General features: G+C 42.3%; 1 protein-coding gene and 1 long non-coding RNA gene across 2 annotated transcripts in view; one reads left to right on the top strand and one right to left on the bottom strand.

Moving 5' to 3' along the window:
- The window catches only part of LOC116062794, a 22,318-nt gene extending 19,310 nt beyond the window's left edge, over positions 1-3,008 (top strand). Inside the window, exon 3 of the long non-coding RNA XR_004108099.1 lies at positions 2,935-3,008. This is a non-coding gene — a long non-coding RNA (uncharacterized LOC116062794). The remainder of the gene's footprint in view (positions 1-2,934) is intronic.
- Positions 3,009-7,443: 4,435 nt separating this feature from the next.
- hoxb1a (homeobox B1a) lies at positions 7,444-11,772 on the bottom strand. Its single transcript, XM_031317467.2, has 2 exons — positions 10,866-11,772; positions 7,444-9,097 (listed from the first exon to the last, which is right to left on the bottom strand). Exons 1-2 carry the CDS (start codon positions 11,716-11,718, stop codon positions 8,760-8,762), a joined length of 1,191 nt encoding a protein of 396 aa, XP_031173327.1. The 5' UTR covers positions 11,719-11,772; the 3' UTR covers positions 7,444-8,759.
- Between the last annotated feature and the right edge of the window lie 1,614 nt (positions 11,773-13,386).

Below are 13,386 nucleotides of genomic sequence, written 5' to 3'. Positions count from 1 at the left end.
ACACACAATAAGAAACAAAAACACAACTCCACAATCCTAATTGATATTGTTGTTGTAAAAATCACAACGTGATGAAGTAAATGTCTAAGATAATTGGATGGCAATACACACAAAAACAGCAACAAACCTCTTGTGCACTGTTTTAATACATTCACATTAGATTATAGAGATAGTACAAACCTATTATTTTCTTCTGATTTAAAGTACAAACGTAATAACTATGATGAATAATATGTCATCTATGCTAAAGGAAAAGCATGCCATGTTTCTTTACTTTAGCACATTCATATTCACATTATCATTTTTGAAGGCACAGAGCTGTTCAAACTCTGTATTGTTGTTCTTCTTGCGACCTTCAGCCAGGCTCCCTGTATTCATTAAAGTAAATATGGAGGCAGTTGGCTTTCTGGGCCCGTATATATCAAACTTCAGAATGCTCTGGGCCAATGTAGAAATATAAAAGTTCTGAGTGTGAAGAAAAAAAAGCCCACTCATAAATAGCTACTGAAACCAACTTTCATTGGCGTGGAACATTTTAAAGCAGCTTTTAACTGATCACATGATATTCAGGAACAGCCAATGGATTTCCTTTAATCTGCCTTGTTGGTCATTCTTTTAACCCTTGTGTTGTCTTCCATTTGACCATGCACTTGTCGTCCTCCCAGGTCAAAACTGAAAATCAACACTTTTTCTTATGTTTTGGTCTCTTTTTTTCGACACTTTTGGTGCTTCTTTCAATGTTTTTGGCACATTTTTCGACGTTTAACACTTCTTTTCACTACCGTGTATAAACACCACTAACATCAACTTATTACCATTTTATTATTATTTTTGAAATTCATGGTCAATAAACCTCATTTATAGGAAATTGTACCTAATTCTTGATTTAAAAAAGCATAAATTCTGTACAAAATACAAAGTACAGAGCATGGATTGGTAGTTGGAGAGATGCCAGTTCACCTTCTGGGCTCTGCCAATGTGCTCTTGAGCAAGGCACCATATTTTGCCTTTGCCTTTGCCTTTGCTATCTCAAAACATGAAGAACAACATGCCATGAGATTGTTGTAGGTTAGGTTGTAATAAAGCCCACTGAGCTGAGATACAGCAGACTGTGGCGTTACAGTCCATGGAGCAAGATAAAGATGAATACCTGCATTAAATAAAAGCTTAATACAGAAGGCATCTTTTAATTTATCAACGTAACGCAAAAGAAATAGATTCAACCAAATAAAATAATTTACACTTAAACCAGAGTTAATTGTTTTATGGTAACAAAAAACAGCAGAAGCAAACAGGATAATACTTATCAAGAGGTGATATTGTTTAATGAACTTGTATACCAATACAATATACATTGATAGGAAACAAAACAATGATAAAATAAAGGTAAAAAGTTCAAATTAAGTTCAACTTAATTAGTAAATAAAATTAATAATAATCAAACCACTTTCATAAATAATACCAGTTGAGTTTAAATTGCAAAATGTACAACAATAACATGGAGTGGGGAAAAGATTTCTGGGCACTTTGATTCCAAATTAAAAAAAGAAAGAAATTCTTTCACAGTAGTTGGGAGAAAAGCAGAAACATGATGAGACTGTCGTCCGATGAAAATACACCCAGCACCATCTGGCTCCGCTCAGTCACACACACACACACACACACACACACACACACACACACACACACACACACACACACACACACACACACACCAACGCGACAGTAGGCTTTGATAATGTTCCTCTCTTTGCACTCGGATCAGAAATCAACGTTTTATTGACCAATTGGCTGTTGAAGATAATAGAATAGAAATGCCTAAATGTAGAAATTGCAGACCCTTGCCAGGGCTGTGTGTGTGTGTGTGTGTGTGTGTGTGTGTGTGTGTGTGTGTGTGTGTGTGTGTGTGTGTGTGTGTGTGTGTGTGTGTGTTTGTGTGTGTGTGCATGTGGCTGTGGCTGTGCATGTGCACTCATCTATTTGATTGAGACTGAACTCTTGAACTGCAACCACACCACTTTATCTTCCACTGCTCATTGTGAGGGCAGGAACACACACACACACACACACAGAGGCAGGCAGACAGCCCTGTGTTGAACTTGAGATGAGTTATGGAAAGGAAAACAGAAGTTGGGGGTCAGACCGTATGAGGTCACCCTGAAAGAATCTCCGCTCCTTCTCAAGGTCTCTCTCTCTCTCTCTCTCTCTCTCTCTCTCTCTCTCCCTCTCTCTCCCTCTCTCTCTCTCTCTCTCTTTCTCTCTCTCACTCTCTCTCTCTCTCTCTCTCTCTGTCTCTCACTCTGTCTCTCTCTGTACTCTCGGCCTCAATAAGCACAATATTTCCTGTGTTCTGCCTTACCAATGTAACCATCTTCAGCATTTCTTGCTTCTCCTCCTTTTCTTCCCCCCTTCTTTTCCTCCTGCCCCTCTTCTGTCTTCAAAACGGGCAAACTTTTCTTCTTTCCTTCCTTCTTTTCCTTAACCTGACATCCTATCAAAACTCAATCAATTTCTCTCACTGATTTTCCACACACAAGATGGTCTGTGTGTGTGTGTGTGTGTGTGTGTGTGTGTGTGTGTGTGTGTGTGTGTTTTGGTTGATAGTTTTAGTGTGTAACAAGGATAGTGGGTACAAAAAAAGAACTTAAAGAAAACATGGCAGAAAGGCATCAACAATCTGGGAAATAGAACAGTGGTTGCCTATGTTATCATTGTCTGCTTATATCGACCCAAACGACATGAACGTTGGTATTGGATGTTTCTGAACATTTTGATAGGACTAACACGTAACTGTGCATGTGGATCATTGACTTCCTGACAGGCAGACCCCAGGTGGTGAGGGGGGGGCAGATACACCTATTCCACCCTCAACCTTAACACCGGAGCACCCCAGGGCCATGTTCTGAGTCCCCTGCTACACACACAACTGTGCAGCCACTTTTGACTCCAACACCATCATCAAGTTTGCTGAGGACACAGCTGTGTTGGGCCTGATCACAACAATAAATAAATATAAAAAGGCCTATACCTGAACAACTAGAGGACCTGACACATCGCTGTAGCAGGACAACAACCTACTCATGTATGTCAGCAAGACTAAAGAGATGGCAGTGAACTTTCAGAAGAAACTATGCCCCCTTTAATATCAATGGGTCCTTGGTGGAGAGGGTGGAAAGCTTCAAGTACCTTGGTGTCCACATCACTGAGGGTCTAACCTGGGCGCTGCATACTGACTCAATGGTGAGAAAGGCATGGTTATTATGGATCTCACGTAACTTCTAGGAAAGTCCCGCCCTACGAAGCAGCCCGATTGGTTGGGGTTAGGTATTGACCTCGAGTGGTTAAGGTTACGATAGCCGATTGGTCAGGGGGTAGGACCTGAACAAATCGGGTTACATTACCTTGCGTAAGCATGGACGCCTGGCGAATAGTAGTGTATGAATGCTATTGAAGTTGCGTGGGTTCCATAGTAATGCGGTAGAGACTGTTCCAGCTCAGATCCTTGATGAAATTCCAGGTATCCCTTCAAATACTGTGAAATACTGCATCATCGAGAGCATCCTAACAGGAACCATCAATGCCTGGTATGGAAACAGCACCGAACAGGACTACACATTAAAGGTAAATAACTACCCCAAACGATTACCTCTGCAACCAGTAGATATAAAGTACTGATTCTACCGGGTTTCGAACCCAGGACCTTCTGCGTGTAACGCAGACATGACAGCCTCTACACTATGGAACCTTATTTAGATCTTGTGATGACAGTATGTTCAAAAATGCAAAAAAAAAAGTTCAGCCAGCCATCTCACGTGGAACAGATTATATGTGAGTGTAGAATATATACAGTTTTGATATTTGGCGTAAAGGCCTTCACCTCATCACTCCACACGAGTAAGCTTCGAGCTCAGCATGGCAGGGTATTGACAATACTGACTTCCTCCCTAGGGGAAGGTCGATTTAGGATTAGTGGATGTGGGGCTTTTGCAATGAACGGCAACAATTGACCAGCATAACTTTCAAGAGAGCAAAAAACTGTATTCAATGTGAGTGTGAGACTTTTACAAGCATGGTATTAATCATGCTATAAAATGTTTTAAAACGATTTTTTTCCCAATGTATAATGTTACGGCTTAAGGCAAATGTGACCCAAGAGACTTCCTCAAAGGATTAGACCATGAAGGACTGATTCTACAGGACCTCCTGCGTGTGAAGCAGATGAGATAACATACACTATGGAACCACTTATTACTCCATAATAACTTTAAAAAAGTAAAGGAAAATGCAAATTATGTTTGACACTAAAATTTACTACTAACAAAGGTAAGTCAGAGACTTTTTCACCTCAGATGCCTGATGAAATTCTGGTTAACTCCTCAAATACTGAGGGATTTCTACTCCTGCATCATGGAGAGCGTCCTGACAGGGACTGGTAGAGAAACACCACTGAACAGGATGAAAGGCCCTGCAGAGAGTGGTTAGTTCAGCTGAACATACAATAGGCGGTGCCCTACCCTGCCTAAAGGATATTTAGACCAGGCGCTGGAAGAAAAAGCCTAAGCCTCCTGGGTAACAGCCTTTTCTCCCTGTTGAGGTTGGGTAGAAGGTATCGGATACACCAGGGCCAGCACTGAGAGGCTCAGGGGGAGCTTCTAGGATCCTAGTCTCGCATTGCCAGACCTATGTCCACAAGCTGCGGAGGAAGGTCTGGCTAGTCCACACAACATTCCTGGATAGGACAAAAGTGTGCTCTAGCACTAACTTTAAACCAATCACAATTGTGTTGGGAGGTGCTAAGCGCCGGACGGAGCAACAGTTCCTCTGCAAAATAGTCTCGGGAAGGAATTTGTTTTGGTGGACCATGTGTATGTTCAAAAGTTGTTTTAGTCGTGCAACAGAAAACTCAGATTGGACAGATAGTCTAGCTAGCTGTCTGGATTTACCCTGCAGAGATCTGAGGAGCAGTTAACCATAATCCTCAGAAATCCACCGGAGTTTAAAATGCCAACACAAAGAAAGCGGAAGGTTATGGACATCCGGACGAAAATGAGGGACTATCCGGCAGAACCTCCGGCAACACCGGAACAATCCTGTAAATGAAACGTTGTCGATATATAGACTACTAGGATCCTAAATGAGGACACTGCCTAAGACTGCCCCCCCCCCCCCCCCACCCTCACATTCAGTTTTTATAATAAATCATGCACAAGCTGTTGTCACTGGAATTGTACCTTGTACGATCTCATGTGACAAAATAAATTGACTGATTGATTAACGATCATATGTGACAATTCCACGCCTCGCAATTTATATCCAATGCCAAAAACAGGTTCTTGTTAGTTGGATAGTGGCAAATGTAGAAAACCACTAACTGCAGTGGAAGATGAGGTAAACCAACATCATCAAAACAGCTGCTGTGATGTGCTGCACCGGATGAAGTGTGAGAGTGGAAAAGGATCTGAGGCAGGTCTGTGTCCAGTGTGTGTGACGAGGTGATGACTGAGCTTGCCACCCAGGCTCCAGGACAGGCATCTTCAGACCAGCAGAGAGGAGAGGGAGATGAAGATGATGATGGGGAGGAGGAGTGTGTTTACATGTTTAGATATCCCAGAGGCTCTCCAAAGTTCAACAGGTCACTGAGCCACCCGGAAAGCCCTGCTACATTCCTCATTGTAGCCCTGTGTGTGTGTGTGTGTGTGTGTGTGTGTGTGTGGGGGGGTCAGCCAGAGGCCATACAACCGTGTGGATGTGAGAGGCCTGACTGCTTTTGAAATGCATGAAGTTCTCTGGATGTTGTGTTTCTTTAATCCAAGGAGGAAGACAACCAGCTCCTTTTCCTCCTTTGTTATTTCCATTTCCCCTCCTTCACCTTCTTTTGCCATTTCAACCTCTTGCTGGAATGTAGTGCACATTTTTTGGGCAATCTAACATTTTATTTACTTGATACGTATCACTTTTCTGATGAGCCTATGGCATGTGGTGTGTCATCTTTTAGTTTAATTTACAAAAGTCTCAGTAATTTAGCTAGACACTGTAGTTTTTACTCAAACAGGAGGAAATAGTGCAGTTGTTGGGAACTATTTTCAGCGGTTGGTTAATCCACATTTGGTGGAGTGTTTGTGGCAGCATGACAGTGTGTGTGGGATTGAGTCACTATAAAGAACAGTGTGTGTGTTCATGGTAATGAAGGTGCATGTCACCCAGTGCAACAGTGTGGCTCATTGGTGTGTTTTTATGGCACAGAGGAAGAAGATATATCAGGCTGTGATACACACACTATACTTGTTGGTAGATTAATTCACTGCTAGTTTGAGTCATTAGATCACTTGTCTTAAAGGAATACTTCACCCAAAAACAATAAAGATTGCATGGTATCTATATACTCTAGCAAATATCTGTGCATTAACAGTCAAATGTCTGTATATTTCAACCGAAATTTTCCATAGAACGTGACTCACAGTTGGATTTTTGTTTTTTACATGTCGAATTGCTGAATTTGTTGGCCACGGAGGTTGGTTTTGGGGGATTAATTACCCATGTTGTCACTTTTTTTTTTTACCTTTATGAAGTTTCTGTCGCTTTTTTCAACATTTTGGGCGTTTTTTCTGACATTTTGAAAAGACTTTTCGAAGCTTTTCCTGATGCTTTTGTTGCTTGTCGTTTGTCAGTCTTTCCGGCATTTTTGACACTTTCTGACTTTTTTGGTCATTTTTTTTCTAAGTTTTTGAAGTTCTATTCAGTTCAGCTTCAGTTTACAAACTGTATGAGAGAATTTTAAATAACAGAACATTTTCTGTATTTTTACTGCAGCTACCAAAATTTCTGTTTTTAATTACGGGAAAAAGTCTGTGTAATGAGCTGCCAGAACTTTATCTGTTATTTCACGGATTTATTTCTTACAGTGTAGCATGGTACTGTTTGGACTTGCTAGGGCACCAAAATGATTTCTGTGGCTTGACCGTGCCCTGGAACATGCCAAGGATTTGAGATGTTTGTAAAATAGCACAGCTTTCAAATGCTGGAAATGTTGGGTGGTACTGCAAATCAATCAAATTGATCCGTCAATCAATGAATTTATGTCATACCAAGCAGTTTATGGTCGGTCTACAGAATATATCATTAAGAGTGCAACGCAGTGGATTGACAGAAGAATCTTTAATTGAGGTAGCTTAAAGTAGAAAAAGACAAATCGGAACATGATTGGGAGTGTCTCTAAGGCAGCAGAACTAATAAAACTCAGTCAGTCTGCTCTCATTTAAAAACAACAGACATCATTATGAAAAAATCAGTTTGCAGGAGAGGCCGGCCTTTAACCTGACAACAATACACATATGAAGGGATTTACCCTGACCATGATGTTTGCAAAACCTAATCTGAGGGAAATATTTAGTTAAACAATTCACATGATGTAGTCTTTCTGTCAGGTTTTCAGCAGTAACAAAAAAAGATGTCCACAGGGAAACGTCCCCTTGACATACTCACTGTTTTCCCATTATATATAATCAATAACATAAAATGCATCCAATAATTTATTTTAATGGGGGAAGGGCAGGCAGTAAAATACCATTTCCACACTTTTCCCTTTCAGCAAGCCGACGTGTGTCGTACAGGCTTTAGCACTTTTTTTCCCCTTTTTTCAGTGATCACTAACCCTCACACACACACACACACACACACACACACACACACACACACACACACACACCATATTAGCCCCTGAGTCTAACTAACATGTTCAAGACACAATCCTGTAGATCAGACTGTAAAAGTGTTACAGGTTACAGTCTTTGTCATCATTCATAAAAACTGAAAGGAGCAATGTATTTGAGCAATTTGTCTGAAAATGTACCCTGTAGTCACATAGTGCAAAGACCAGAGCTGCATGGGGTGAGACATACACAGAGTACAACACTTAAAACATTAACAAACAAAACAACATTAAAGGTTTTAAAAGTGGAAGAAAACTAGCTAGAGCCAGATAAGACAGTGTGTTTTGCCATCAGAGGCTCCCTGTATTCCTGATCATAAGGCTCATTTAGTTAGACTGGTATGTGGGGTAAAGATGGACCACAGCTTGTCATATTTTGCATAATTAAAAAAAAGAGTTTTGTATGTTGAATTGTCATGTCAACACAGTTGTGTATTCCTGAGTTCCTTTCCATTGACTTCAATCATGAAGGCTTTCAGTGGAGTTGTAGGTGCCCCATAATGATCTAAATGTTTGGGCTTTTTTTTACAAAAACTGTGGCAAAAATACTATTATAACATTTACTTTTTCAAGTGACAAAATGTAGAAAAAAACACAACAAAATATCAGCAGATAGTATGTATTATCCAACTTAAATAACCCATTTCCAGTGAAACCCTGTATATCAGACATCATATAAAGATGGCAAAGTGCATCCCATCATTATCATCATCATCCTCATCATCATCATCATCATCATCATTATCATCAAGCTCTATTGCTTTTTGACGTCTTATTAAGTCACTGAAACCCGTTTTTATTTTCTATAAAAACACCTGACCAAGCAGCAACTTGCAAGAAAGGTTTTCTGTGAAACTCATTGAATGCAAAAGTTCAGGTACTGGGTGGGTTTTCAAAAGGAATTCTGGGACATGTAGGAAGTCAGTGACCAAAGCAGAAGTAGATGCAGAATGCATTCCATAGTGCATCACTAAGCAGTAGTACAAGACAGTATGCCACCTGTTTCCCCTAAGTGACACTTCTGCAGAACCAGTCACGTCGCTCGCGCTGACTACGTCTCCGAGCTCGGGGACGCGCCTGGAGACGTGGACGCGGAGGACTGATCGGTGTCCTCCAAGTCCTTGTTGAAGCCGCTGTCGGTACCGGAGCGCGCCGTGGCGGAGGCGCCTTCCCGCTCGCGCTTCTTCTGCTTCATGCGCCTGTTCTGGAACCAGATTTTAACCTGCGTCTCGTTGAGCTCGAGCGTAGCGGCGATCTCCACGCGCCGCGCCCGCGTCAGGTACTTGCTGAAGTGGAACTCCTTCTCCAGCTCCGTGAGCTGCCGCGTGCTGAAGTTGGTGCGCATGGCGTTGTTGTGTGCGCCCGCGAGGCCGAAGTCCGACACCTTGACTGGTGGAGGAGAGGGGGGGAGAGAAGCTGTTAAAAAATGTGCTTTAGGTACTTATTTTATTTATATAATTAAATAAAAAGAGAACATGCATGCGCTATGGATGCTAATAGCGTAGAAAACAAAGCCTCGCGTGTATAATTTCAATGCGTCTTTGTTTGGAAGCTACTCTTTATGCCTATCACGCTCATTGTAAATGGCTCCTCTTGTCTAAAGACCCCCTTCTCTTTTTACGTATTTGATGTCTGATTTGGTGTTCATGTCTTTATGTAGCCTATTAATATGTATTCATGTTAATATTTATTAATTTCATGCTAATTAGGCTACTTAAATCCAGACTTTAGGTTGTATTGGGCCTCTGCGTGATCAGTGTCTCTGAACCAATCACACATGGTACAAGTCCACGTTTTTACTAAAATAAGTTAGTTCGACCAGAGGGAAATACGAAGGGGGTGGGGGGGTGAGGGGGCTCGCGAACAGACGGATGGAGGGATGAGAAGCAGGGCTGGGGGTGTGATGGCGGAGGGTGTGGGGGTGGGTTGGGGGGGGGGGTAAAAGATAACAGCAGGGCAAGTAACCCGTCTGCTATATCCATTACGAGAGACAGAAAAAGAGAGAGGAGAAAAAAGAAAAGAAAAATTAAACTATCAGGCCTCGGGGCCCATAGTGGACCCAGGCCAGACCTGCTATCTGTCCTGAGATATGACTGCAATGACTGCATACTCAATAAGTCCTGAAAACACTTAAACACCGTATTTCATTTGACAAAATATCAGTACCTAGTCCAGTTTACGACAATGAGAAAATGTAACTTTTTTTAATTTTTTTTTTTATCATCAATACCTTCATATTTTACGTTTTCATGTTTTGAATCTTAATGAAAAGCTCTATTTTTTTCACTTGAAAAATATTCAGCAGCCAATTGGCGACTGTATCATTTTAAAAAGAACAAGCTAATGAATTGTATTTATCGATTGTAGATCAAATGTGGACTATTTTTTTTAATGATAATGAAAATAAAGCAATAATTAATGAAAGATTTCAGGTCACGGCAACAGATATTTTATTGTGGTTGAAATATCTGTGAAATGTAATAATAATAACAATAGGCTCATAATCATAATCAAACAGTTATTTTTATATACAGTGCACGTGAGGTGTCTTGATGTTGGACAACCACATTTAAAATACACCCATGGCACACTTCAAACATGCAATAGGCCTATATTTCTTTTTTTCTCCATTTTTTTCTGGTTTACAGTAAAACGAATTGAGACTTGACTTTGTGAAAAGACAAAGAAAGAACAGACGGAAAACAACATTTACATTATAAAGCCTGACACCTTACATTTGAAAGTTAGGCCTGCAGGAAAAACAACAACATTTTAGGCCAATATTAAAGTCGTTATTTTTCAGAGGTGGGAAAGCTCTTGCGCTCGTGAAACAATCAAAACAACTGTTTTATAGCCTGTCCCTTTAGCTTTTCTTTTTAACATTGTATTGCTGACTAAAGGCCACATTTCTCTTTTTCCCTCATCTCAGCTTTTCATAAACGATTAACTGTTTTTTTGTCTTAGGCTAAGCTTATTTTAGGTCTTTTGGCTGCAACATTTCGTGTGATAAATGCAAAAGAGGCCACATCTCCATTGAATAGCCCACAGTGTCAACATTTGACTAACTGTAGGCCCAGCCCTTATAATGCTTTAAACTATGACCTTAAGTCACAAAAACGGACCAATTATGGCCAGAAAAATCACCCACCCTCCTTACCTGTTTTAGGCGGATTCCTCTTCACCTTCATCCAGTCGAAGGTCTGCCCCTGCCCGGCCTGCTGGCCCTCCTCATCCCCCCTCTCACGGTCCTGGGAGACCGGTAGCTCACCGTAACCTCCCCCGTGTGGAAGCCCCAGGTAGCCCGCTGCGTCCAGACCCCCGCCAAGCTGCTGCGGGTACTGTGACCCGGCCAGAGCGCCCTGAGGCCCGCAGTAGGCCCCAGCTAGGGCCCCGTAGCTGGGGCCGACGGTGGGGGCCGAGCTGGGGAAGGTTGATTGATGATAGTAGGTGGAGGCTACAGACTCCTCCATGAAATACTGGGGGTGAACGGTGTTGGGAGGGCCTATCGCGTTAATATACTCCGAGTTTGTGGCGCACGCCTGACCCGCATAGGCCCCGCTGCTGCCGCTATTCCCGGCATTATAGGCAGACAGTGTTCCGCTTTGTAAGCTTTGGGTTTGGTGAAGGTGCGGATGATGATGGTAGCCGTTGTGCGTCTGCTGATGATGTTGTTGCTCAGGATGATGAGGATGCTGTTGATGCTGGTGTGCTCCTGTGGTCCCGTGCGCTCCTCCACCTCCAGAGCCCCCGTACAGCCGCTCATCCCCGGTGTAACTCGCTCCCCCGACGCTGTTGTCACTTCTCGTCCCGTTAACGGCAGATGGAGAGCCGGTGGGTCCAGTATGGAAAGAGCCGGAGGTCACGGGGAAGCCCTGATGCTGATCCAGAGAAGGATGATGATGAGGATGCAGATGATGGTGGTGGTGGTATCCAGATTTAGGCGCAGAATAAGCGCCGGTCCCCGGTCGATTACAAATGGAGTATTCCACAAACGAGTTCATGTTGTCCATGCAGACCGGATGCACGGTAGGGCTGAGTGAAGTGTGAAATGAGCAGCAAGAAGCAGGAGCCCACAGATGATGTTAACGGAAATGAGTTAGAAAAAACATCCAAAATCGGAAAATTCCATTAAAAACGTTTTTTTTGTTTGTTTTTGTTTTCCAGAAATAAATGGAATGGAGTGAAGTCTCTCTGTCGAACGAACATAAATCACAAGATAAAATAAAATAAAATATCTTTGAAAGAAACTTCCACTGTGGAGGAAAGAAAGTGCGATCTGCACGTCCCCAAACCCGAAACACACATGAATAATGCGCTCTGCTGTGCTGTGAGTGTGTGTGTGTGTGTGTGTGTGTGTGTGTGTGTGTGTGTGTGTGTGTGTGTGTGTGTGTGTGTGTGTGTGTGTGTGTTTGTGTGCGTAAACGAAAGGCCTTTACGCTGTCAACAGCTCAACTCAAACTGTTTTCCAAAGGCTCATCGGTGACAGTGGAAAACACCGCGAGAAGACAGAAAAGAGTCAAGTCACCTCTTCACCTCCTCACAGGTTACACTCCGTCCTCCAAATTGTTTCCTCAATTTCTCTGCTTTCCCCTCTTTTTCCTTGACTCTCTCTCTCTCTCTCTCTCTCTCTCTCTCTCTCTCTCTCTCTCTCTCTCTCTCTCTCTCTCTCTCTCTCTTTCTTCCGTGTCACTTCTTTTCTTACCTCTGCAGCGGGTCACGAGGCTCGTCGTCACGTCGCCTATGGTGACCGGAGGACAGAAGTTTGTCAGCCCGGTCACAGAAACTGGGGAGTGGAGTTCTCGCGCGCACGCGCGCCTTCGTACCGACGCACGCGCCTCATCCATCACTCGCCGTGACATTAGCACGACAAAGAGACTTCAATCAAACGGGCCCATCAATCTGATATCAGCACGGATCTGTCAGAGCAAAGAGAGAGGCCGAGAATAAAAGAGGAGCTGTGAGCCGGCCTGCTGCTTCAGGACCTCCACTCTGCAAAATAGAACTCTGAACCAAACCTGCACTGCTGCCTTGGTTCTAATAGCAACTCCTGTAACTACAAACTGCTGCTATCGGGCTTATCAAACATCACAATGTTGCTGCTTGGTAGGCTTCTATAGGCTTACGTTGTGTCCATTAACCCTAATGCTGTGTTTTGGGCCCTCTTCAACAGCTCCAAACAATATACCTTGCATTGTTTTATCAGAGTGCTGCTTTATGACTTTTCCTCCATGAAGATAATTGTGTAAAATAACCTGATTTTGAAGAGAAGACATGTTTCAGTGAATGCCCCAGTTTGGGCTGTAAACCTGTACAGGATGCAATGGATGTTCTTATCTGGGATTGGTGTTCACAAAGCACTACTTCTCCTAAAAAAAAAAAAAAAAAATTAGGATTTATGTTATTTGAGTTTTATAACAGTTTGTTCATAAGAGCTATAACCTCTCTGGGGACTAACCAACCCAAACATAAGTAACATCACGCTGTACGATAACATACTGTACTTTTCTTTGTCTGTGAATGACTTTTTGGCAAACAAAAGGAACGTATTTGTTCATGTATAGCTCATATAACATTTAAAACATGAAATATTTCCTTGATTGGTGTATTAACAACGCTTTATGGTCATTTCTGTATATATCACCATCAAATGTTAAAGTCCAGTTTGTGACAATTGAAAG

This window comes from Sander lucioperca, chromosome 2 (assembly GCF_008315115.2).
Source record: "Sander lucioperca isolate FBNREF2018 chromosome 2, SLUC_FBN_1.2, whole genome shotgun sequence".
NCBI lineage: Eukaryota > Metazoa > Chordata > Actinopteri > Perciformes > Percidae > Sander > Sander lucioperca.
The sequence above is the reverse complement of the archived record's forward strand: the minus strand, read 5'-3'. Positions and strand labels throughout refer to the sequence as shown.